This window comes from Sander vitreus, chromosome 4 (assembly GCF_031162955.1).
Source record: "Sander vitreus isolate 19-12246 chromosome 4, sanVit1, whole genome shotgun sequence".
NCBI classification, from domain to species: domain Eukaryota; kingdom Metazoa; phylum Chordata; class Actinopteri; order Perciformes; family Percidae; genus Sander; species Sander vitreus.
The window spans coordinates 29499185-29521732 of NC_135858.1; the positions used below are offsets into that span (position 1 = coordinate 29499185).

A 22548-nucleotide genomic window follows, 5' to 3' on the forward strand; every position below is an offset into this window, starting at 1 on the left:
CTGTCTGCTGTCTACCAGTCATCATTCACAACACCCAACTGACATTTATCGTTTCTGGCGAGCAATTGGTACTTCCGCTCAAAATTTCAATCAAAACCAGCGCCCGGCTGCTTGGAGTGTTAATTTAGGGTTAATTTCAGTGTTGTGAATGATCATTGTACAGACAATTATCCCACTTATAGTGTGGTGTGTAGTGTGTCTTCTTATACTGTATAGTATATTTTTTTGCACATTATCTGCTGCTAATAAAAGCTGCTGTAACAGTAGAAAATCCCCATAGTGATTAGTAAAGTACTCTATTTATATTTTATATTTACACTGTTTTCTACTTTGTACAGCAACGACTGCACAGCAATTTCCCTTTGGGATAGAGTTCTATCTTATCATATCTTATAACTGCACAAGCTCATTTCATGGATCAGCCAGCCAATGGATCACCCTGTCCCCTGTCACTCAGGTTGTATCTGAGAGGTTACAGCGGCACAGCTGGGAGGCAGAGCAGCCTGACCACCCACGGGACCGGCTTCAGCACCCGAGACCAGGACAACGACAACTGTGACCACTGCAAGTGTGCCCTGATGCTCACTGGAGGTAAGGCTCCAAATCTCCTCTCCATTCTGGGTTACACCTAGCCTGGCTCAGCCCTCCTACGTACTTCCGCTCAATTTTCATTTTCCTTCCTTAAATCTCATAGAAGAGAGTCATACATCTCACCAAATAGGAAAAACCGTGATGACTCCATATTTTTGTGGTTTGCGGATCAAAATATTTAAAGGCAAGCATGTGTCACCCCCCACCTCGTGTCGATGCCAACACAAACAGCTCTTTAGTTCTCCCCCCTCGATGGGCTGCGATCGACGATTAACTTTATCGTTCCTGCAAAACCACATACTCTCTGGGCAAATGACTCCAGTGGTCACCATTAGTCAGTGATTCATTTCAAATGACTGCAATTTACAGAGAAGAGAAAAGAAAGAGTGGCAAAGATGAAAAAGCAGCAACAGAGGGAACAGGGTTGAATAAAGAAAAGATGAGGAACGAGAGCGAGGGAACTGAAGTGTTTCAACAAAAGTAAAGATAGGACACATCCACAATGTTCCCTCAAGGAAATATTTAAACACATTCTTGTGAACAGGTTCTATAAATATCCTACGAAATTACGGAGAGAAAAGGTGACTGTAAGCCGAGTACAGAGCACTGTGAGGGGGCCGGTGGCCGTTTTTTATATATTCATATTACATATATACTTACTAACAACATGTTGTTTGCTGACATTAATGTGTTTATTTGAAAGTACAAATAGACTCCATCCATCTGCCCCTCTTCTCCCTTAATATTCCCTCTCTTTTTCGTTCCCTCCCTTCTTCTTCCCTTCTCATCTTCCTCATCATCCTCCTCCATCTCTCTCTCTTTCTCTCTCTCTTCCTCTCTCCATCAGGTTGGTGGTTTGACGCTTGTGGTTTCTCCAACCTGAACGGTATTTACTACACCGTCGGCCACAACATCAGGAAGCTCAACGGCATCAAGTGGCACCACTTCAGGGGCCCTAGCTACTCCCTGCGCTCCACCTCCATGATGGTACGGCCCTATGACTTCTAACAACAGCCCCAACACCCCCCCCCCACACACACACACCCAGCAACGGTACAACCCACAGCCTTAGGACCCTCCAGTATCATGACGGTACGACCCTATGGCTCCCAACACCGCTCCAGGGCTCCAATAGCTTCCTGATGATGTGGATATTTCTAACAACACCCCTCGATTTAAGCACCATGATGGTATGATCCTACAGTATGACTTCCAAACTCACAACCCTCCAATCCACTGCCATGATGGTACAAGGCTACAACTTTGAACAACAACCCTGCCTGTCCTCAGACTGACAGCCATAATGTTAAAACCCCTCTGCCCCAGCTTTATGCTTTTCAAAGTCTTGCTTTATTTTTCTCCTCTGGGACTTTGTTGTTATGACTTGTTATGACTTGGATCCATAAGGGTAGAAAAGAGCAAGTTCATACAAAGTTCAGTTTAAAGGCAGAAGTGTTTTTAGTTAAATGGCTGCCTTGATAAAGCACTCTGCAACTCACTCTCCCAGTCACACACCGAGCTGCCATGAAAGGTGCCGTCCAACCATCTGGAGCCGTTTGGGGTTCAGTATCTTGCCCAAGGACACATTGACATGTGGACAGGAGGAGTTGGGGATCGAACCATCCACCCTTTGATTAGTGGATGACCCGCCTTGCTCTATCTCCTGAGCCTGGACGGCCATCATAGAAAGGTGGGAGACACGGGATAACGGTGCACATTTTCAGGCAGTCTGTCCTGGAACACATTCATGGTGCTGCACGTGTTTGTACATTTAAAATAAAGACAGACTTGGCTGCGTAAGGATGACAAAAGAGAGCTTGAGAGAGAAGTCCAATCCCTGGCTCATGGCTCACCTCCACACAGCTGGCCAATTGCTGCGTAAAATGGGTGTGAATGTCGGATGGTCGGGAAGTTACAGTCAGACGCAGACTGTCCCAAAGTGCCGCTGTCGGAAAGTTGTGGAGGCAGGGAGAGGGTTTCCGAAGCTGTTTAACTATCCGACAAGCACCTCTTATGGCGATGGAGCACACCTGCAGCTTCATGGTCAGCCTTTAGGACTTCAAAGCATCTCTTGGATAAGAAATTGGTATCATCCACAGACTTCAGAATACCTCTGCAGGTATCTCCTATAACCTGAGAACATTCCTCTTCATCAGGGGCTAGTTCTTCTTTTCTGACCAACGTCTTGTGGTAAGTGGTTTCACTGAAGAATGGCTTTGAATACTGTACACCCTGGTCACCCTGTTAGCAGATCATAGCACGCTGTCCTCTATCACATTAAAACATCTCTTTCTACCATGATGACCAGTTTGAATTTGGTAGTAAAACAACCCAGACAGTAAAGGAGTGAAGTGGTTATTAGACAAACAGAGGTCGTGAAGTGAAAAGAGGAAGTGACGCATGATGACAAGCTTCAGAGCTTCAAAGTCCAGTCATGTATTCTGTCACTGTCAGGTTACAGACGCAGACAGTCAGACAGTAATGTGCCAACAGAGGAAGAAAAACAACACAGGAAATTGCACCAAGGATGCTTGTGTATTCAAATAAACTGGTTGACCCGTACACTTCTGATAAACACAGTTCGCACTACGGATGCTAATTTAGAGGTTTCTTTTCTGGCCGATAGCCGACCCTCGTCAAATCATTATTAACTGTTAACCGACAAGCGGGCAACAGAGTCCCAGTTCAGGACTCTGGGACACTTTCTGCGTCCAGCTGCAGACTTGTACTGGTCGATCAGCCACGATGTTCCGTGCATTGTCTTGGACACATGCAGCCACTTTCCTGGAACCACTTGTGCGACCGACACAAGTCCACAGCGGTCCGCGGCGTGTCTGAGCCTGTCCCCAGGGCCTCCACCTACAAGGTTATCAGCTGTGCGTCTACCTGGTATACTTGGTGTGTAGGACGGACAATTTAATCCACCAGTCCTCATCGATATAGTGCCATGTGGCACGTAGCTCTCCGCTGTGAACGCCGTCCAGCAGAGAGCCACGAGCAGAGAAAAAAAGAGCTGCTTAAAATGCAACTTATTGTTTAACTGAAAACTCAAACTCAAAATTCTTTTCTTCAGCTTCAGAAGTCGAAGCCTCGCTGAGGATCAATCCGAGGATGACGAGGTTTTCTTCTTCAAACTCAAAAGACTCTTGACAACCACAAAGACCAGTGTGGTCAAATTCCCCTTTACTGTGTGTTCACTGTTAGTGAAACAGACCTGGACATAAAAAAATGGAAACGGATTGAATGATTGAAGGACGGGTTCCTGAGACACGCAGCTGGACGTGACGAACATGGTGGACATGGTTTTAATTATTGTTCAGGAAAAGAAACGATAACGGCAAAATCAGAAGCAGTTGTAATATGTTGGATAGAAAGTCTGGATAATGAGCAAAGAAAGAATGATTTAAACAAAGAAGAAATCAAGCCAGAGACTGTGAGTGAGTCCAGATTCTGAAGCCGAGAAATGTTGATTTAATTATCATCCCAACTTTGATTATTTCCTTGTTTTTTCGTTGGTGTGCACACTCTCACTCTCACGGCACTGATACACACATCAAATGAGTTGCAGACCATATTAGTATTGCCTTGTTGCTCTCTAAACAGTTTTTTTCTGTCTCAAACACACACGTTACACTCCTGGTATATAATACACTCACTTATTACATCCACAGATAAATGACAAAAAAGGAGAGCGGACAGCTGAGATGGCGTTATAGCTCATGTGTCGTTAGCAGCAGAGACGGCGACTCGAGTCTGAAATTCGGACGCCCAAACATCAACAAGGTAACAAGTAGGAAATCAAAAACGACAGGGAAAAACCAGAAACAGTGAACACAGAGACACTCGCGCTAGGGAGAAGGCTGGTAACGTTGACACTGGGGGAGAACGGGGAGAACACAGGGAGAACACAGACTAAATACACAAGGCAACGAGGGGTTGTAACGACAGACAGGTGACATGAAGGCTGATGAACAGGTTTTCACATCGGGGAGGGGCTAGTCTATATCGACAATGTTTCATTTACGGGATTGTTCAGGTGCCCCCGGAGGTTCATTTTCGGCTCGATGTCCCTCATCTTCCGCTTTTATTTGTGTTGGCATTCTAAACTCTGGTCGATTCGGAGAATCATCCTCCGAGCTACGACAGGCAATCAAATTATCTTTTTGTTGAGTAAAATTCTCATTAGACATTCGACAGCCATTTAAATTCCAGGGCTCACCTCCCTATGTGCACGTTCAACCAAAACAAGTTCCTTCCCGAGGCTATTGGCTTAGCACCGCCCAAGATGATTGTAATTGGTTTAAAGAAATGCCAATAAACCAGAGCATGTTTTTCTCCTATCCCGGAATGCTGTGTGGACTAGCCAGACCCTCCTCCGCGGCGCTGTGGAGGAAGGTCTGGCAATGTGAGACTAGGGAGGGGCTAGTCTCGCTTTGCCAGACCTTCCACAGTGCGCACAATCGTCATGGGCGGCGCTAAGCCCTGCACGGAGCCGCTGCAAAAAGTAACTTATTTTGGTGGAACATGTGTACGTTCAAAGTTCTCAGAAAACTGAGATTGGACAGATAGTCTAGCTAGCTGTCTGGATTTACCCTGCAGAGATCTGAGGAGCAGTTAACCATAGTCCTCATAAATCCACCGGAGTATAAAATGCCAACACAAAGAGAGTATATTCGGCGAAAATACATGCATGTGGCGGAATTTCCTGCGGCACCGGAGCGATCCCGGAAGTGGAACGTCGAGGACATAGACTAGGGAGCAAGGGGGTAAGCCAGCCTCCACAAAGCGTACCTCCTATGGAGCCATTTTGTTGCTAACAAGCCATCACCTGCCGTTAGCATTCCATTGACTGCCATTCATTTTTGCGTCACTTTGACAGCGAATAACTTTACATCTGAAGCGTTTAAAGACTCTATTTGTCCATTGTTTATTTCTAAAGAAACACGACAATGTATAAAAGGCTCCATTACCATGTATCTCAGGTTATGGCTCCGTAGCAGACGTTTTTGTAAAAATAGGCTGGTCATAACCACGCGACTTACTGTCGCATAGTAGAGGAATTACCGTATAGTACAAGAGAAGCTCGCAAGCAGTTTTGACTTATATTAGCTGTTTAAGTTGAATTACTAATGTTAACTAGCATTTAAGTTAGCAATAATTAGCCTGTGTCTATGTTATCTCCTTACATATACCTACGCTCTCCGTCTCTGCAAGATTGGGAATGATTGAGATTTCTCTTGGCACAGCTACCAGAAGACTTACAACTTTCAGACAGGTTGCTCACGTCACATCTACGTCTTCAAGCTCAGTTGGAGGCTGCGCAGTAACGCTCAGCCATCACCAGAAAAGTGCTTTTAATAGACTTCACTGGTCTCCGTTGAAGTCTACGGCGTCACATTGTCCATTTCATTAAGTGTCTATGTTAGGGAGGGGCAGACAATCACAACGGCGGGAAAACACACAAGGCAGGAAGTCAAACAAGACATTAGCCTACAAAATAAAACTGGAAACTAAACAAAACCCAGGACCATGACACAACATCAACATCAGCATGTTGCTCTTTGGAGTGGAGACACCAATCACTGGGGTTTATGATACCTAAAAACAACAGTAAGGGAATCTCTTAGATGAAAAGAGCTGCCTGTATCTGTTCTCTGAGAAGCTGACATTCTGGTGACACAGGTCTTCATGTGATAATAGTGATTAAGTATTATCCTGCGGCCTTCTCCTTTTAATAGCCGTCAATGCAATTTGTATGTGAAGCCTGTAAAAATGTTCTATACTTACCTGAATAAAATGCACTTTATGGAAGAGAAGGTGGTGAAGTTTAGGATGGACTTAGTTTCATCTTTACTCTCATTGTTTCAGTGTGTTGTTCTGGGTAACTGGGTTAAAGCAGTTTACTGCTAACATCAAAATAAATTTCACTTGTTCAGGTTTAAACTTGTTTTGTTTTTTTTATTAACTGAGTATGTTTAGCAAAGCTTGTTCACTCAACTTTAAAGGTCCTATGACATGCTGCTTTTTGGATGCTTTTATATAGGCCTTAGTGGTCCCCTAATACTGTATCTGAAATCTCTGAAATCACAACTGCCATGCTTCGTTCGTTTGCAAGCCATGATGTCTCTCTCTTTCTCATGGGTGGGCCAAATTCTCTGGGCGGACAAAGCAGAGAAAGGGGAGGTAACCTTTCCCCTTATGACGTCATAAAGGGAAGATTCCAGATCGGCCCATCTGAGCTTTCATTTTCTCAAAGGCAGAGCAGGATACCCAGGGCTCGGTTTACACCTATCGCCATTTCTAGCCACTGGGGGACCATAGACAGGCTGGGGGATATTAATGTTAAAAAAACCTCATAAAGTGAAATTTTCATGCCATGGAACCTATTTTTGGGGCAGTATTTTGTAAAATGAAAATGCTTCTTCCTGTTTCTCTGTCTCTCAGACAGAACAAAATCATCTTTATAAAGTTTTACTGATAGCATTGTTTTTTTTTTTTAAATATATATCAGTTGTATATCTCATTTAATATTTTGAGGCTGCAATTTCGACTACACAATAAACATACCTTTCATGTATCATAATTCTGCATCATTTGATTAATTAAGTTTGATAGTGTTTATTGGAAGTAAATCAGTTATTTGTCAGATATATATAGTTACACAAGTTTGAACCAATGCTATTTTTCTGTAAAATGTATATTGATAAAAAAAAGTCTGATTACTTTTTTTGTATTATTATTCTACATATATTTACATATATAAAAAAATACAGGAGAAGGGGCACTAGCCTGGAGACCACATTACAGCAGTGGGATCATGTTTTTTTCTGGGTATAGAAACTACTTATTTGACAGGACAGGTAAGCGACTCCTGGTGGAAAAGCAGCACCATCTGCTGGTGGCAAAAAAAAGCTTTTTTGGAGGTTCAGCAAGAAGCAGCATCCTCTGTTTTTCTTGTGACGCTTGGTCATTTTAGATTTACACAGAGTATGTGCTTACACAACAGTTTAACACATCGTACTTTCATGCCACCCATCCTTATTATTTAAGAGTTTTAGAAAGTCTGTAGTTTGTCTACCTTTGAGAAAAGTAAATCGATTTTTAAACTCTTGACTTTGTAATGAGGGATGTACATTTAGGCAACACGGGGAATGAGTCTGAAACGGACTGTCTCTTAAGTTCACATACAGCTAACCAGCAGAATGTGTTTTATGATCTATTTCACACATGTAGTTTTACTCTAAACACTCCTGCAGTAACTTATTTCAATGCAGTCTCTTGTTCAGTATGGCTAGGTATGTTGAGAAATAGGAGAACAAAACAGAAAGAACAAGTAACAATAAGCAGGCTGAGAATTACATTACATTATAGGGAAGAAGCCAAACGGTTTTTATGATCACTACAAGGTACCAGAAACTGTGGAGCATGTGCTTGTTGGTTGCAGGAAATATGTATCAGAGAGAAAGAACATGAAGAAAGTAGGGATGACATGATGAGGCGATGTTTTGGATAACAGTAGCAGGAGCAAAGAACATAATGAAGTGTGGTGAAAGTGGACAAAGCAGAAGATGCTTGGTCAGCTTGAGAACAGGACTAATGGGACACATTTGACTCCTCGACAACTGTAGGAGTGAACTAACTCCAGAAGATGGTAGTAGTGCAACATTAAGGATGCAAGCTGCCGCTAAAACCAAAAGAAAGAAGAAGAGTGCCAATGACCTAACTTGCCTAGCCTTCGCTTTTCTTGGGACTCAAATTTGTCCTTCCGCGGCTCCAGTAGGAGAGCGTCTCTTCCGGTAGAGAAAAGCAACCGAGCTGAGTTAGCCGTTTCTGTGAAGGTCGTGAGTCCAACCTGTGAGTATTCTTAAAAATTCAACTATTTAAGTGTGTGAGTTGATTTTACATGATAACGCGTTGCATTGTCACATTAATAACGACGCCTGCATTTCACCATTTATCCGGAATTTTGCCGTTTTCCTCCATAGATATAAATACGGCTTTCCGTATGGATAGCAGTTAGCTGTATGAGCTAACGAGCTAATGTTAGCTCATCGTGCTGCAGACGTTAGCTAGCTACATGCATACTGAAAGTTCGTCCCTATATTCTATTCTGTTAGTTACTTATATTAGTTACACATGTAGTATATTAGTTATGTTGGCTTGTTTTTGTTGGTTAAGAGAAACCATATAATGCGACGAAGAGAGGAAGCGTATAGGCATTATGCTACTTTGACCCTAGCAATGCTACAGCTGTTAGCACTACACTGACTCTCCTTCCTGTTAAGGGGAGACACTCGAGGTGAATAGGGAACATATTTTAACTGAAAGATAATACCGTTAAACTTCCCCAGTGGATTAAATATTTGCTAGTTTCCATACATTTCCGGAACAGAAATGTGAACATCGGATAAAGCCAGGATCAACATTCTTTTTTATCACTCCATAAATGAGAACCAACTGTCAACAGCCATATAACATACAATTCCTCCATGTTATTAGGAATAAAATGTGTGATAGTCTTAATTTATGCTGTGCAATACATAAACAAAGCCCTCTGTGACCTTCAGAATGTAGCTAGATGGAAATGGAGTTTGGTTTATGTACCCTGAGTGCTACTGAAGTGGAGATTTCTGGTTTAGAACAAAACCTTTTTAAAGAGATGAATTGTGAAATTCATACAGTTTCAAGACACTACAGAAATGGATAAAAACAAAAGATCACCATGAAACTCCCCCAGGTGATTACTGACATCAAGACATGTTACACTCACACGTTTTCTGTTATTCTGGCTGATTAGGCTCTGTACAGGTTGTAGATGGGCCAGAGCTTTGATGGGAACTTATTAGGTCACAGGTTCTTTCTACCAATGAGGATGATAAAGGTGTCATTTGTCCCGCCCTAACAGGTGCAACAACACTAACAGTGGACTCAGGAAGATGTCAGTCACTCAGTCTAAAGGCTCTGACACACCAACCTGACGGCCGACCTTCGGCAGAAAAGTCAGTCGGACTGACGGCCTCCCCGAGTTGGTCCAAAAAGTGTCTCGGAACACACCGAAGCGACGCCGACTTGAGCGTACGTTCTGCGCGTGCGCGAGACGTAATACGTCTCCATAGCAGCAGGCGGCGCTAATCTATATTGTCGCCCCAAAAAATGAAAACGGTCAGCAGATTGGATGAACGCGTCACATGGGTCGGGCTGCTCTTGGATTTTACAACCGAGCCTAATGGCGGCTCATTCGGGATACGATCTCATATTTTATGAAGATGGTTCACCTGTCTGAAAACATTTTAAGCGAGAAATAGGCCACACAGTTGCTGAATCTGTCTTCATTTCAGATCGGCAAAGGTCAGTTTGAAAGATTTTTGTCAGATTTTGAGAGGTGTTAGTCAGGCTCATCCCGCTCGTCATTTCCTGGGTTAGCACTCCACCAATCAGATTGGCCATTGAGTCCGACTGCCCGCCTTCCGATTCAACAAGTCAAATCGGCCCAAATGAAGGCCGACGGCCCCTCCGACGGACGACGGCACGGAACACACCGAACAGACTCGAGTCACCGACCTCGCCAGACTGTACGATGGCCGATAATCGGGTTGGTGTGTCAGGACCTTAACCACACCCACACAGTCCAATCAGCCACATTCACTATAAACACGTGGGTGTTTTAATACACAAATGAGACTAGGCTATATCTAATGCTAACTTTTGGTGAAGTTAGGAGAACTCTAAACAACACAAATAGAAGTGTAGTAACATCTTTTCTTTTAGGTTTTTCTCATATTATTTTCATTTTATTTTTGCCTTGTATAAAGTCAGAGGAGATGACGTACCTGGTCTGTAATTGAACTGTGGATGTTGCATTTGTGTGGCATGCACCCTAACCATCAGTGTCCAAAATTTAACTTTTTGACTTACTGGCCAAGTTGGCGGGTAGATGAAAAAATCCACCGGCCAAAATATTAAATTGCAACGTTGCTGTTGACAGTATTTTATTTATGGAGTGACAAAAAAGATATCCAAAATCCCCTCTGCAAAAACCTTTGACTCTAGTATGTCGACAAAATGAAACACGAAATTTGAACCTGGCTTGATGCACCGATATGAACACAAAGCCAGTCTACCTTAAAGTGCTCATATTATGCTTTTTGGCTTTTCCCCTTTCCTTTGTGTTATATATTTTTGTGCGTGTCATATATTTACAAAGTGAAAAAGCCCAAAGTCCACCCCAAAGGGACTTACCATCTCCAACAGAAAACACTGTTCACAAACTGCTCCAAACAGCTCTATTGTAGTCCAGCCTTTACTTCAGAGACAAACGTGGTCACTTTGTAACAAACGTTATAATGCTCTCCTAGCTGCTAGCGTGGCACGTCCTCATGCTCTGCTTCTGACTGGCTAGTAGTCCTTACCTAGCTACTGAGCATGTGCGACTCCCAACAAAGATGGAACAGAAGTGAGATGTCTCACTCTGTAGCTAAAACAGAGAGCTCAACACACAGGGTGAAAAGAGGAGCTGCAGCACAACAAAAATGTTTTATGAAAATTAAACCACGTAAACCTATTCTGATATTACCTCCTAAATACAATTATGAACCTGAAAATGAGCACATGAGTTCTTTAAGTTAGCGAGCCCTCAATTACCGTCGGTTGTTGACATTGGGCCAGTTTTGCTCCTGTCTTATAAACACATGACCAACATTGGCCGATACGATGCACTTGTTGATGTATCACGCATCCTTACATTTCTGCGCATAGTTAATACGATATTATTGCCTCATTTGCATATTTAAACATACAAGTTTCATGGTGATATCTGTTAGTTAAAATATTTTCCGTATTCCCCTGGAGTGTCTCGTCTTAATATTAGCTGAATGTCCATCTGAAGGTCCCTGGTAATGTTCATACAGTGTGATGATTACCTGACGTACCGTTAACTCGCTCACAGAGAGGTCCCTCCACAGTCTCAGCGGTCTGCTGCCTTCAGGGACACGCTGATTAGTCACGTGGACTATTTTTAATCATTGTCTTGCTCGCACGACAGGTGACGCACTGTCCTCTAAAATAAGCACTATAAAACGTATAACTACTGTAAGTATTTTTTTGGGGGGGGGGGGGAACACAGTTTACCTACAGTTGAGTGACCTTTGGGCTGTTAAGATAAGAGTTTATTGTTGTCATTGCATGTTAAACACAATCCACTCAGCTTAGCAGCATATAAATAAGTACAAATAAATACTTTATATATATATGTATACACATACACACACACACAGTTTACTTCACTTACATCAATGGGCACATTATTGAAATATATGAACTGAACCAGAATGAGACCAGTCTCTTTCCTCTTTTGTCAGACTTGAAACGGAGAGCCAATGTTGGGTGTTATACGGAGACCAATACATCAGCCAGGCTGCTGCCGGCTTGTTGCAGATCTGTCTGTTTTGGTGTTTTTGTTGACCCAGGAAGTTGTACAGAAACGCCAAACCATGTTCAAGGAGATATAGAAACGTTGTCACGGTTACATACCTTCCGTCATAATAAAGCAGCGGCAAGTTTGATTTTTTGAACTTTGAGCTTGGGGAGGCCACCTATGAGCCTCCGCGTTTGTTTGTCCACCTTTTTAATCGTCTTTATGCGTTCATGTTTCTTTTTCAACTGTAAAATGTCCTGCTTAGTATGTATCATGGTCACGATAGAAAAACAAATCTAAGCCACCTGTATCAAGACTGTTTTGTATGTTGGAAGATTTTTTAAAACTCCCAGATATTGATATCAGTTTCAGCAGCAAAAAAAAAAAAAAAAGTATTTGTGGGGCTGAGTTCTATTTGAAGGGCAAATGTGTCTCATGTCGTTCCACATAGAAATGAGTGGAAAGCATTTTGGGTCTCTACTCGGACTACAGTCTGTTGAGTAGTCATTCTGTTTATAAGATATAATGTTTCATAATGACTGCAACGTTCGCCTCAACAATTGAGCTTTAATGTTGTCTTTATCTCTGCAGGTGATCCATCATGTCTTTGGCAAAGCCTGTGATGAGGGGGCTGCTGGGAAAGCGTCTGAGGTTTCACCTGCCCATTGCGTTCGCTCTGTCCTTCGTGGCTGCAATCGGCTTCAAGGTGAGAGTGTGCTGCAGCAGCCGCGTGGCTACAATCACAACTCTGACGTGATTTTTTTTAAAAATTAAAAAAAAATGAAAATGACTTCACAGACATGACGGCATCTTGACTAACTTACGCACTACCGGTCAAAAGTTTGGGGTCACTTAGAAATGTCCGACAATCGACAAGTCCTTTTTATTTTATTTATTTTTTTGGTTTTAATTGCAAACAAAACCGGCCCGTCTTTTGTTCCACAGTACGGTGTGACGGAGCCCAGGAAACGGGCCTACGCTGACTTCTACAAGCAGTACGACGCCGTCAAAGAGTTCAACGCCATGAAGGAAGCCGGCGTCTTTGAGAGCGTGCGGCCCTCTGGGGAGTGAAGTCTCAGTGAGTCATGGGGGATCACAGTAACCTACTCTATATGTCTATACTCCATTACATCTACTACACCGGCTGACTCTTTTGGCTTCTGACCCCATTGTCACTTTTGACTTGAAATGTTGTCCTTAATTGGTCATTTATTTTTTACTTCTATTTAACTTTTATATACATCGTATTTAAACCTTTCCTATCTGTATTTACTGATTTTTGTGTATTTTCAGCAACAACCAAATTTAGCCTCTGGGGATCAATAAAGCCTTGTTTTATTATAAATTTCAAGAGTATTCTAATTTCAAACTGAGATTAAACATTAGTTGGGTTTCCATTCACAAGTATTTTTATGTGCATTTTGAAGTCTCTCATTAGGAAAGCTGAATAGAAATGGCACAATTTGATAAAACGTCCTCAATTTGGCAAATAAGGTTTTAAGCTGGCTGGAGCTGGTTTTAGTCTAAATGAAATAATGGCATCGACTTTGCAGAATAAGTTGTGACGTGGCCAACATTGAACTCGCAGGATGATCAGCTGTTTCCGCTGTCGGCGTCTACCTGGATATTCCCATAACACGTCTTCGTCTCGGGACAGCGTTAAACATGGCCAATGCTAGCTGAATGAATGAATGAACGAACGAAGACCTCCATTTTTCTCTCGTAGATGGTTAGATGGCCAAGGCGACTTGTTCTGTTGCCACTTAGCAACCGCTACTTCTTCCAGTCTGTTTCCTGGCAGATTACAGCCAGGCGTAGCCTTTAGAGCCAAGTTCTGACAAAACTACGCCGTAACCTTGTTTTTTTTGTTGTTGCTCCAAACCAGTTGATGAAAACACACCTTTTTCACATTTCTTTTTTTTTTGCGGCATTTTAAGTTTGTTTATGTTTTGCTTGACAATCGGAACGGAAACAGAGCTAATGTTTCTTAAAGGACCAGCTCGGCACGAAGTACCATTAAAGATACAGAAATGTGTCGCTGTGACTCGGAGAGGGCGTAGTACATACCGGAACATTAGAAACAACCCCTCGTATTGCAGTGCAAGATCCAATGTAGACAGACCATGTTGTGAACACAATTTCACTGTTGATCTTTACGTTTTCTTCCTCCAGCTCTTCTTCCCTGTCATTTATTCCTGGTCTGAGGATGAAGTTCCTGCTTGTCCCCTTGGATGTTATTTACTGATTTAGATGTGGACATCGCTATGCTGTTTTGTTCCTCTAAATAAAATATTCTATTAATGTGAAAGCTCTTTGGTCTCTTTCTTTGATTTGAGCTTTAGAAAAGTAAGATGATATTAGTGAACACTATAGGTGCCTATTAGGTATTACTTTTTCTCTTTTGTTGAAGTCATGCATTGCCCCATATGGGCCTTTTCTTTCTGCTTCAAATTAGATTTCAAGCAGGAGAGACTTCGTTGCAGATATGCAAAGATTTATTGTACATAAGCGTAATATAAAATGTACAGAGTCTTTGGGGATTAGACTCCATCGTTAAAAATATTTTAAAGGGGTAGAGAAGCCAGACATATTTGCACATCTTGGCAGTTAAACTTTGTAATTGTTGTATTGTTCATTTGTGATTGTTGTGACACAGCCTAATGTATGTTTAATGTAGCCTATATTTTGTAACCTGTAAAACTTTAATAAAGCAAATGAATAAATAAAAGAAAAGACAGCTGATAGCAAGGAGAGAAGACATTTAAAGCAGGATGTCATGCTGTGATTGGATCATGAATTTCGTGGCCAATTCTGGTTGGTTTACTGAAAAGTGAACTCCTTAACCGCTGAATATTTTTAGGGAGAGATAGCGGTGACTGAAGTTATTTAGAAGTCTTCCTGAAAGAATTTGCGCTGAGCTCCATTCGAATAGATAGATGTTTATTTGCAGTGGTGGAAAGTAACTAAGTAGTACATTAAATCAAGTACTGTACATTTTTACTCAACTACATTTATCAAAAATAGGCTCCACATTGACAAACTACATTTAAATTATTTTACATGAAAGGAGCCATTCTGCATTATAAATACTTCACTCTGCAGACTTATTTAAGTACATTTTGCTGGTAATACTTTTACTTAAGTAACATTTTGATACTGAAATGTTACTTTTAATGCACAATAATTGCCATTATAACCGGTAGGCTATAACACGTTGACGTTAGATAAGAGAAAATAAAACATAATATTCGGACAAAGGTAACGTTGAAGATAAGTAAATAAATAAATACATTTTGCCCCTCAGCCTAAACTTATTTGCTGAACAATTAATAGATTTGTACTTTTGAGACCAAAGATAGCCCTTTAGTTAAACCCCAAACTAATAACATCTCATTTTCAACCACTACAGAGACACCAGGGCATGCTGTATTACTTTCCGGTAGGACTGGCCGAGATCGGGCTGTTCTCGGCGGGGTACTCTGAGCGCTGACCGCCCGGTCCTCTGATCCGTGGCGAGACATGCTAGATGTAGCGGAACCTCACTCAATCAATAGGCTAGACGTTTAAACAACTACATTTTCGCATTATAAGAAAATTATAAATGCTCGGCCGGGTCGAGCCGAGCAGAGCTGGTAGCCTACTAGCAGTGGTTAAGTGCCATATCATGTTCAACAGTCTATTAATATTTACAGTCTATGGTTCACACAAGTCACCTCCATCTAATATTATGCATCCCCAATAAGGATGAAACTGGGCGGAACAAATCACATCCGGGAATTTCAGACCACAAGAACACAGATTGAGAAACAGACGATCAGATTATCCTTCAAACCAAACTAACAACTTCCTCTGAGGGAGTTCAGCTACAGTAGAGAAACGTGTAAAACTGCAACACCGCTGCTTCAACCTGCCGACAGTTCACACACTGAAGGTGAGCTATGGCTAAAAACACGACTCAAAGTCAAAGTAAATGTCAGTGAAGTTAGTAGAGGAGGGAGGGGAGCCATGGCTGACTGCGCTTTTCTGTCTGCTGTTTTCAGTTTCACTCAGAGACTAAATGGCTTCCAGATCAGAGGAGGATCTCTGCTGTCCAGTCTGTTATGACGTCTTTAGAGATCCTGTTGTTCTGTCATGTAGCCACAGCTTCTGTAAAGACTGTCTGCAGAGCTGGCGGACAGAGAAACAAACACGAGAGTGTCCACTTTGTAAGCAAAGATCCGCAATGGACCCACCGTGTAACCTGGCCCTAAAGAACCTTTGTGAGGCCTTCTTACTGGAGAGAGATCAGAGAGCTTCAGAGGCTCTCTGCAGTCTGCACTCTGAGAAACTCAAACTCTTCTGTCTGGACCATCAGCAGCTGGTGTGTCTCGTCTGCAGAGATTCAGAGAAACACTGCAACCACAGAATCCGACCCGTCGATGAAGCTGCACGACAGCACAAGAAGAACCTTCAGGAAACTCTGGAGCCCTTAAAGGAGAAGTTAAAGGTTTTTGAACAAGTTAAAGTGAAGTGTGATCAAACAGCAGAACATGTGAATGTCCAGGCCCGACGCACAGAGACGCGGATTAAGGAGCAGTTTAAGAAGCTTCACCAGTTCCTAGAAGATGAAGAAGTGGCCAGGTTGGTTGCACTCTGGGAGGAAGAGGAGCAGAAGAGTGAGAGGATGAAGGAGAAGATGGCGGCTCTGAGCAGAGAGATAGCACCTCTTTCAGACACAGTCAGAGCCACAGAGGCGCAGCTGAGAGCTGAAGATGTCTCATTCCTGCAGAACTACAAGGCTGCGGTGGAAAGAGTCCAGCGGCGGCCCCAGCTGGATGATCCACAGCTGATCTCAGGAGCTCTGATAGACGAGGCCAAACACCTGGGCAACCTGAGCTTCAACATCTGGAACAAGATGAAGGACATGGTCTCCTACACTCCTGTGATTCTGGACCCAAACACTGCTTACCCAAACTTTATCCTGTCAGAAGATATGACCAGTGTGAGACTAGGAGAGGAACAGCAGCTTCCTGATAATCCAGAGAGGTTTGATTTTCACTTCTCTGTCCTGGGCTCTGAGGGCTTTAGCTCAGGGACTCACAGCTGGGATGTCGAGGTTGGAGACAGTACGGCCTGGTTTCTGGGTGTGTTAGCAGAGTCTGGCCAGAGGAAGGGAGACATAGAGTCTGAATTATGGGGGACAGGGTTCTGTGAAGGTGGATACTTTGCACGATCACCATCAGATCCAGACACTGATCTGGTAGTGCAGAAGAAGCTCCAGAGGATCAGAGTGAATCTGGACTGGAACAGAGGGAAGCTGTCGTTCTCTGATCCTGACACTAACACAGACATACACACCCTCACACGCACTTTCACTGAGAGGATGTTTCCATACATTAACATTGCTGATGTAGTGAAGATATTACCAGTGAAGGTGTGTGTGACGGTGGAACGGAGCAGTTAGAGATCAATAGGATGATTATATTCACGATGTTGTCTATTTCTTAAAGAGAAAAGTCACTGAATTGAACCTCTTAATCTTAATCTTAACCTCTTTTACTTCTGCTGTCTCGCTATTACAAAATGATTTCTCTTTTTCTTTCACTTATTGTTTTTCTTTTCTTTTTGTCGTCGTTCAGTTTGACAATGGGCTTTGTTTCTGCTGTTTGCCTTGTCACATGTGAAATGATTTCATTTAGTTTGTGATCTCGTGGTTCATTTAGCCTCAATCAGTTCTGATCTAAAAACCAGGTACATGTAACGTCACTGTGTAGTCCCACTGTGGCTCCAGATCATTTACAAGTCCCACACACACACTCTGTTATCTTTCTGTGAAAGTTTAGCAAGATTCACTATCAATCACGTATCAAGATGGCTGTTTATTCAGTACACATTGTGTTCATGTTTTGTAATTTAGTGTTAGACAGGAAGAAATATAATCTGTTGGTGTGAGACATGTGTGGGAAACCAGGAAATGGTACCCTTTAATCTCCAGAAATGGCTGAAATGTAACACAACCATTTCAAGTACAACACCTGTTTGACTAACATGTAAGATTCAGATAATAAACTGTCTGGGTTCACGAAGAGCGAGCACATTTAAGAAAGAGAAGAAGTGAAGACGGGGAGGAAGGATTGAATTAAAAATATGAACCTTTATAGCATTTGTAGTTTACGTGTAACTCCTGTTTGCAGAAAGGGAAATATACTCACTATAAGAACAAACAAAGAGAAGCGATGGCATGACTTTAGTTTCAAATCTTCCATCTCAGCAGGTAAACTGCAGTCTGGAGGCGTTTTAAAGGCCACGGACTAGCCTACAGGCAAAAACTGCTTTCAGACTGATGGAAAGAAAACAAACCGAATACACATTTAGCTGTTTATTGACAAGACTTTGTCTATTTGTGTCTGTAGATATTCTCCTAAAATGACCCGAAAATTAGAATTAGATAATGCCTCATTTGGATATTTAAACATAGAAATGTCAGTAAACTTCCTACAAACACAATGTCTTAATGTGAGTAATCAACTGTGGATGTGTGTGACGGTGATATGTGTGTGTGACGGTGATATGTGTTAGTTCTCCTGTAGTGTGTGTGTGTCCTTCCATTTTGTGTGTTCTGAGGAGAGGAACTTGCAGCAGGACTTTTCTGCTGATGCTTTAGCGCCCTCTGCTGATCAAAGTTAATATTAATATTAAAATGGTATTTTATTTCACATTGTGCTTAATTATTCATTTAGCTTATATTATGGGGTGCCGAATGTAAAAGTTCGGTTACAATTTTTTAGCTGATAAATTTAACATTTAGCGCATTTTCCTCACATTTGAGACAAATATTATATATATATATATATATATAAATAAATGTTAAATCTAAATGTTATATCTGAATCTAAATGTTAAATATATATCTAAATGTTATATCTAAATGTGTCGCCAAGTGTAAAGCTAAATATTTAGAAAATATTCAAATCCCCAAGGAAACCACGCCCACTGCGGTGGCTTCAAATCGCTGCTCCGCAATTTCCAGTCAACACCTGTTGGTACAGTAAATACTGACTACAGTGGAGCTGTTCGACTAATGTTACTGGATTATAACACATTTCGGTCAGCATTTTGTATTATTGACTTATATCACAGAAATGTCTTAATATTTGTGTGTACCATAATGCCGTTGTTTTGTTTGACTCGTATCCCCTTGTGTGTTTAACGTTAGTTTGACTCATCCTTCACAAGCAATCAAGCTCACACTGCAGCCGACATGTCATGTGAACAGGCCTCGCAGCACTGTAACTAGCTAAGTTAGCTAGGTCTCGCAATGCGAGACTGAACACACTATAGCCACATGTAAGTAGTTTTCAATACTTTGGTTACATTACCGTATTTTATTAACCTGAATTATGTTGCTATATTAGCTTGCAAAGGAGCTATCCGTTGCTAACGCTAATTTATCTCAAAAAGCAGAAACGTTAGCTAACTACTGCCAAGATATGATTTCACTAGAGACCAGAGAGGTGTTGTAAGACTCGTCAAGTGTAGTCATTTTCATGCAATTGAACTGTAAACATTTAGGTTGGTTTGGTCAGAAATTCTACTAACTAGACCTTTTACTTGAAGTGTGGTTAATGTTTCAAAAGTCATCCATTACTTTTAGCTAATCATTTCAACTGTTAGCAAAGTCAGTAGGCCACTTTTAGCTATTTTTTTCTACCATTGATTACTTCGCTATATGTTTTAACATATGTGTTGAGCTGTTTTAGCTGATATATTGTTTTAAATCAATCATAATTCAATTATTATTTTGTGAATTCCCTATTTATTTTCATAAGCTGCTCCACAATCTTTCCAAGTACCCACTGGCTACAGCAGAGATACCCCTTGCTGGGGCATCACTGGGTGCAGCGCGATTTGAAGCCACCGCAGTGGGCGTGGTTTCCTTGGGGATTTGAATATTTTCTAAATATTTAGCTTTACACTTGGCGACACATTTAGATTTAACATTTAGATTAAACATTTAGAAATATATTTAACATTTAGATATATTGATATATATAATTTCTGTCTCAAATGTGAGGAAAATGCGCTAAATGTGAGGAAAGTGAGCTAAATGTTGAAAATGTATCAGCTAAAAAATTGTAACCGAACTTTTACATTCGGCACCCCATAGTATATAGCCTACTAATCCATATAGGCTACATAAATACACATTCCAAATGTATTGTAACTACTGTGTAACTTGTATTTATAAGAAACACCATTGGTTTACATACCTCACAGCCTATGCACACAGATTTCTAATGTTGAACTTTTATTTGTAGTTCTAACTCAATCGGACTGTAGTCTAATAGGAAGAATCGCTCAACCGAGACCAATTTCTTATTTCTATTTTATTTGCTCGGTAGCCAAATATTGTAGGCTATTAAGCTATGAAAGACGTTTGGAGATGTACGGCTTATTTAGACTGTAGGCGAGAAGAGCGGTTTGTTGTAAAATGATTGATCTGTTGCCATTGATGGTAAAACGTGTTGCAGCAGAGGAACGAGGCCCTTGAGTGAGAGTGAGGTGGCTCTTAAAAGAGCCGTTTTGTGACTGTAGGCTGGTCTCAGGTCAGTTTAAGCCCTCTCTCCGCGGATGCGGCGGGCCAGCTGGATGTCTTTGGGCATGATGGTGACCCTCTTGGCGTGGATGGCGCACAGGTTGGTGTCCTCGAACAGGCCGACCAGGTAAGCCTCGCTGGCCTCCTGCAGAGCCATGACGGCGGAGCTCTGGAAGCGCAGGTCGGTCTTGAAGTCCTGAGCGATTTCTCGGACCAGGCGCTGGAAGGGCAGCTTGCGGATCAGCAGCTCCGTGGACTTCTGGTAGCGACGGATCTCTCTCAGAGCCACGGTACCGGGCCTGTAACGGTGAGGTTTCTTCACTCCGCCGGTAGCCGGGGCGCTCTTACGGGCAGCCTTGGTGGCCAGCTGCTTCCTGGGGGCTTTTCCTCCGGTAGATTTACGAGCGGTCTGCTTGGTTCTTGCCATGGCTGAATGGTCAGGAGAAAATACAGTGAAATAAAGAGACACGCGGCTCTTAAACTGTTGGACCCGGATGTGAGACGGTGACGCTGCTACAGACCTCCGGCTCCTAATTGGTGAGGGGCTCTCCTGGCGCTCAGCACCGCCTCAAGGAGCGACCCACCGCCCCCAATAAGCACCCCCCACTGCTGCTTATTGGCGAACAAGCTTTTCAAAATGCCCGCCAAATGTGAGAGCGGGCCGCCCTCTGCTGCTCTGCTGGAAGCCTCTTTTCTGGTTGGTCTGGCAGGAAGCGGCGCGCTGCTCTTCGTGGACATAAATAGGAGGGTTTCGGCTGTTGGGGAAATACTTTTCTGAGTCGAGACTCACGAGAACATCTAAAAATGTCTGGAAGAGGGAAAACCGGAGGAAAAGCCAGAGCGAAGGCTAAGACCCGCTCCTCCCGTGCCGGGCTCCAGTTCCCAGTCGGCCGTGTTCACAGACTGCTCCGTAAAGGAAACTACGCCCAGCGTGTGGGAGCCGGCGCCCCCGTCTATCTGGCGGCTGTGCTGGAGTACCTGACCGCTGAGATCCTGGAGCTGGCTGGAAACGCTGCCCGCGACAACAAGAAGACTCGTATCATCCCCCGTCACTTGCAGCTGGCTGTCCGCAACGACGAGGAGCTCAACAAGCTGCTGGGCGGAGTGACCATCGCTCAGGGCGGCGTGCTGCCCAACATCCAGGCTGTCCTACTGCCCAAGAAGACCGAGAAGCCCGCCAAGAAGTAAACACCCGGAACCGGCTTCAACCAAACCAACAACGGCTCTTTTAAGAGCCACACACATCTAACTAAAGAGAGCGTTCCTTATAATAAATACAATTACATTTAGCAAACATGGGATGACTAAAACGGCTTTATGCAAAAATGTGATGTGTAAAAGTTACAACTTTGTACAAATGAGAACTGGAATACGATTTAAGTTAGGTCATGATTATATTATAGCTTTCTTTTAAATAACTAGCTTCATGTTCTCAATGATGAGTTTGTGTACTTGAGTACTGAGTAAATACTCAAGTACACAAACAATTGTATTGGTGTCACAAAAAACATTATTACTAATACGTTTTCATGTCATTTATTGTCTCAACATTTGTAACATCAATTACAAATATGTCTTCTCATTTGAAGCTGAGTGCAATACAACATAGGTGGCAAATGACTAAGTCTTAATACTGTGGTATAGTCAGTCAGTCCGCTGTCTTTACTTATAGGAACATGCCACCTTTTTTGGGAAATTAACCTATTTGCAATGTGCCCCACTGTTATTTAAATTCATCTAGAATACCTCCTAGCCAATTTCCCAAAAAGGTGGAATGTTCCTTTAATTGCATAGGCTTCATTAAGATAGTATTTGCATAAGATGTACACAAGTTCTTTATTTCTTCATAAAATTGTGATACATTCCTTATTTATTAGACTTTCAGATGAAAGTTTTAATGAAATTGGACCAAATTATTGATCAGCAACAAATTCTAAATTACCAAAAACAAAATATACCACCTGTGAGT

At 42.3% G+C, this 22548-nt stretch overlaps 5 protein-coding genes across 7 annotated transcripts in view; 4 read left to right on the top strand and 1 right to left on the bottom strand.

Annotated features, from left to right (window-relative positions):
- Window positions 1-7168, top strand: part of angpt4 (angiopoietin 4) — a 71546-nt gene extending 64378 nt beyond the window's left edge. Inside the window, exons 9-11 of one of the 2 annotated variants that reach the window (XR_013501915.1) lie at window positions 458-591; window positions 1439-2781; window positions 3665-7168. Coding sequence is in view for 1 of the 2 variants with exons in the window: in XM_078249291.1 (XP_078105417.1) it covers window positions 458-591; window positions 1439-1599 (295 nt within the window). In the remaining variant the exon portion in view is untranslated. Of the gene's footprint in view, window positions 1-457; window positions 592-1438 lie in introns of both variants that reach the window. The other variant, XM_078249291.1, reaches the window with a different exon arrangement.
- A 1171-nt stretch (window positions 7169-8339) lies between these two features.
- Window positions 8340-14312, top strand: cox6c (cytochrome c oxidase subunit 6C). Of its 2 annotated transcripts, none has more exons than XM_078249294.1 (4): window positions 8340-8445; window positions 12596-12710; window positions 12950-13118; window positions 14177-14312. In XM_078249294.1, exons 2-3 carry the CDS (start codon window positions 12606-12608, stop codon window positions 13073-13075), a joined length of 231 nt encoding a protein of 76 aa, XP_078105420.1. In that variant the 5' UTR covers window positions 8340-8445; window positions 12596-12605; the 3' UTR covers window positions 13076-13118; window positions 14177-14312. The 2 variants fall into 2 exon arrangements, with proteins under 2 accessions (XP_078105420.1, XP_078105419.1); XM_078249293.1 differs by having other exon boundaries at window positions 12950-13082.
- A 1749-nt stretch (window positions 14313-16061) lies between these two features.
- On the top strand, window positions 16062-18323 carry LOC144516333 (zinc-binding protein A33-like). Its single transcript, XM_078247541.1, has one exon. It carries the CDS (start codon window positions 16062-16064, stop codon window positions 17445-17447), a length of 1386 nt encoding a protein of 461 aa, XP_078103667.1. The 3' UTR covers window positions 17448-18323.
- A 2228-nt stretch (window positions 18324-20551) lies between these two features.
- Window positions 20552-21006, bottom strand: LOC144516334 (histone H3). Its single transcript, XM_078247542.1, has one exon. The coding sequence runs from the start codon at window positions 21004-21006 to the stop codon at window positions 20596-20598; it is 411 nt and encodes a 136-aa protein (XP_078103668.1). The 3' UTR covers window positions 20552-20595.
- Window positions 21007-21376: 370 nt separating this feature from the next.
- On the top strand, window positions 21377-21913 carry LOC144516335 (histone H2A-like). Its single transcript, XM_078247543.1, has one exon. The coding sequence runs from the start codon at window positions 21384-21386 to the stop codon at window positions 21765-21767; it is 384 nt and encodes a 127-aa protein (XP_078103669.1). The 5' UTR covers window positions 21377-21383; the 3' UTR covers window positions 21768-21913.
- Window positions 21914-22548: the final 635 nt, after the last annotated feature.